Source organism: Watersipora subatra, chromosome 8 (genome assembly GCF_963576615.1).
Source record: "Watersipora subatra chromosome 8, tzWatSuba1.1, whole genome shotgun sequence".
NCBI lineage: Eukaryota > Metazoa > Bryozoa > Gymnolaemata > Cheilostomatida > Watersiporidae > Watersipora > Watersipora subatra.
The window spans coordinates 61,209,839-61,213,819 of NC_088715.1; the positions used below are offsets into that span (position 1 = coordinate 61,209,839).

Below are 3,981 nucleotides of genomic sequence, written 5' to 3' on the forward strand. Positions count from 1 at the left end.
ATTATGCTTAAAGTTCACCTTTTACAGTGACATTGTCAATGCTTTACCATTGAACTATAGGTCACTCTGAAATAAAAAATGATCCTAAAATGTATTGAATCTTTTTCTCAAGAACGAAGTTTAAAATAGGTTTAAATCCATTCATAGTTGATAAACTTTGGAAATAATGATTTTATGACCCACTTAATTTGCAGCGCAAATCTTCTATTTTATCTCTTGCAAGATTTGGTTTCATGCACGACTTGTCTCCATCAGAAGAGTCAGAAAGGAAAAGGCAATTTTTAGTTCCTATACTTGTTGACTTCTCAAGTCTTTCCTTTTAATCTGGCTAATATTTTATGGCTAGACATCAATCACACTCGGAATGCATCCTGATCAGCTCCTGACGTCTTTAAGATCGAACGAGTCACACTTGTGTGGTTATTGCATAATCACATGATCAACAGAATCGCTAAGGAAGTTCATAATACCTTTCATGTTATATTTATTAGTAAGCTGAAAATGGCATGAATATAACATGCACCTAAAGAGCATTACTAGCGTGATCAAGATTTGCGATTTCAAATCTTTTGATTTGTCGTCAAAAAAAAGTAGAATGCAAAAACAGCAAAGTCTCAACACAAAACTTTATATAAATTGCAGATGCACCAAGAGTGAAGAGCAAAAAGAAAAAAATCGACTCATTTTGCTTGAGTCAAAGCGATGAAGCTTTCACACAAGTGTGTAAAAGCAATAATAAATATCTGTACAAAAGATATAAGATATAGTATTTTCGTCCTTATTCACAAAATATACAAAAATTTCAGCTAAATAAGCTAGCATCAGTAGCATACAATCTCAATAACAGTAAGTTTTGTGTGTGTTGAAGTTCTGCCAGGCGCTAGAAGAGCTTCGGAGAAACCATTGCCAGTGGCGGTTAGCCATTTTCTGTCGACATGCGAGCAGTGATTGGTGGCTCATGCTAGGCGAAGAATGGCTGCGACGGAAGAACTTCTCTGGTGCGGTGCAAGAACTACAACGGCTAGCTGTTTCCTCCTCTTCACTAGAGTCTTGACGGCAGACGGCGCAGATCGCCTCACTCGATTCATAACCTTGATCTGTTGAGATTGAGCGAGATTCAAAGAATGATTTTCTGTCTGTTGGCAGAGAACGAGCTTTAGATAATCTCGGTCTTCCCCGACCCATGTAAAAGTTTGATTTAGTAGTCGCAGCTTCCTCTTTCCACATCTTGGCTGTTCGACTTTGTTTCATGATTTTTGATATTAAACCTGAGAAGGACTTCTTATTGTCACACTTTTTTAGCTTATCGTACTGCAGAGAGTTTGAGGGTTCTTCTTGAGCTGAAGAGTCGTGGGAGTCAGAACTCAGTCTATCATGTGGTGAGTCTGTTTCTAAAATAAATGATGCAAAGTTGTCAAATTTGTTCATTACATCTCTTTTGACTAACTGCACTTAGTATGCCGTATTTATGACTTTTAAAGACTATTCATAAAATATTTTGCATCCCTCCTACTTGGCAACAAATCTGACAGACTATATAGCATTAAAGTAAACCTTGCAAAATAGACCAACTCTTTTTTTTTTAAGTGATAAACACATTGCGACAGAATTGAGTGCGGCCATGATAGATGCCACCAGGCAAGACAAATTGTTGCATTAGAAGGGTTAAAGACTTGGCTCATTGCATTCATGAAAATCATTTTAATCATAGCCTCAGCTTAACTTTATCAAAAGCCAGTCGCGAAACGCGTGATCCGAACACAGCTGATAAGAATAAATGAGTTAAACCTTCTGACAACTTGATGTATATGCATTCACTTGTTTACTAAAAAAGCTTTGGTATTTTAAAAATGAAATTAAATACTGGCATACATTGTAGTGGGTGGACCTTAGCGAAGCAATGTATTCTTCCCTTATTACGGGAATCGATAGTCCATATTTACGGTTACCGAAACAGTCTACCATTTTAGTTCGTATTTTAGTAAAGTGTGAAGGCTTACCATCATATACAGATTCATCATGCTGCTCGGTGATTGGAGGTAGAACTTCAGACTTCACGTCACCCGCTACAGGAAGCTCACTACTGTTTCTTCTGCGCCTCATTTTGTGTTGTAGTGATTCTCTTTCTCGTGAATCTTTGTAGAATTCTGAACAAATAAGGTTCACTTGTTAGTGAAACTGGGCAAGTTACAATTTTTCAAGAAAGTGAATTTATACAGCAAACGAGTCATCCATTGTTCATCTTGTGCTGCTGACAGGTCAGGCTTGACATCACACATAACAAGTTTATAGATTTTCCATGCTGTGACCTCAAGCACACTTGATGTCATATCCTTAAACAAAGACACCACTTCAAAATCTTCTAGCTTATAGGCCGCTGCAAAGCTAGCTTATATGATCTACCCCTCTTCAGAATGAGTGCTCTAAAAAGCTGGCTTACCAAAGATAGTAGATACTTAAATTTTAGTTTAATTCAAAATCAAAACTTTGCAAAATTTAACTTGAGATCTTTTATAACAACTTTTAGTAGTATCGGGTTTTGTAGATTTACACTATAAAATAACTGTCATGACGATAATCTTTGACGGTTTACGTGATACCATTCTTCAGCTTAACTTAAACATAAATACTTGTTATAATGTTGAGCTGTTACTGATGGTTTTGACTATAAACCTTACTTGCTGATGTTATATGTATTAAGAGAAACCTTGACTTGTTATCAAAGGTATTGGCTATAAACCTTGCTTGCTGATGTTATATGTACTAAGAGAAACCTTGACTTGTTATCGAAGGTATTGGCTATAGTCGTCTTGCTGATGTTATATGTACTAAGAGAAACTTTGACTTGTTATCGAAGGTGTTGGCTATAAACCTTGCTTGCTGATTTTACTTTGCTAACAAAAACAGCAATAAAAAGTAGGCGTAACAAATGCGCGATACGCGAACATATTACTAACGTTAAGAAATAAGTGACCATACTCTACAGACTGCTTAGCTCTTCAGCTCTCAGCTGAACTCATATTTAAGAGGGTGGAACTACATTTGCTGTGATTATATTAAAGATTCCTTCAGATCTGTTAATCAGCGATGGATTATCATCAGAGTACGTCAAACTTTAAACAGCTCCTTAATCTAGTTGGATTTATTAGGCCAATTCTAAGACCACTTCACTGCTGGACATTGTATCGAGAAAATGAACCTTTCTGCTCACATCAAATATCTAGCTTTCATTGTGATGAAATATAAATAGTTTTACACAGAGCTGTGTTTGTAGAATCTACTATTTTAAGGTATTGTAGATCTGATGCAAACCAGAACACAGTTTGTTCAGCACCCATTTGTTTTATATCCTTTAGTATTCTTTATAAACCGTATTGATATGATCGATAGAAGAATTTCTATAAAACTTACCAGATATAATGGTTCCTAATAAAAAGACAAGGATGTCACGGCTGTTTATGAGCAGATGATGTGGGCAATGGTTTTTCGAGTTATATATTACGGCTCAACTCGCTAATGGCTATAACAGACATTATCATCAAGCCGGTCATGTATAGTTGACTACGGTTCCCGCCCTCTCATTATTTGTCTCCGCCTACTCAAGTGAGCGCTATGATCAGAATAAAAGCCTAATGGCTGCTAAAAGCCTTTGTTTCGTCATTCATCCGTTTTATACAAGTGAAAAGGCTTGATCTATTCACGAATATCATGTTGTCACTTTCGCCTGTTCTGCTATTGAACACAAAATTACATAAACAGGCTCGGATGTAGACATGCCTTTCTTTGTGTGTCTGTCATAGTGTATCTGGGACATCCCCCCCTCTTTTCCTCAATTATACCCACTGCCACGCTGACTTTTTTTAATTATGATGGATTTTATTGATTTGCAAATTAAATTCTTTACACACAACTTAACCCTGTATGGTGAGCTTATTCCCACTGTATTTAATTAATGTTTTATCTAATTAAATATTGTGAATT

At 36.3% G+C, this 3,981-nt stretch overlaps 1 protein-coding gene across 1 annotated transcript; it reads right to left on the reverse strand.

The window, feature by feature from the left end:
* Window positions 1–460: 460 nt before the first annotated feature.
* Window positions 461–3,504, reverse strand: LOC137401909 (uncharacterized). The gene is made up of 3 exons (XM_068088383.1): window positions 3,412–3,504; window positions 2,001–2,147; window positions 461–1,391 (listed from the first exon to the last, which is right to left on the reverse strand). The coding sequence occupies exons 2-3, from the start codon at window positions 2,101–2,103 to the stop codon at window positions 838–840; spliced, it is 657 nt and encodes a 218-aa protein (XP_067944484.1). The 5' UTR covers window positions 2,104–2,147; window positions 3,412–3,504; the 3' UTR covers window positions 461–837.
* Window positions 3,505–3,981: the final 477 nt, after the last annotated feature.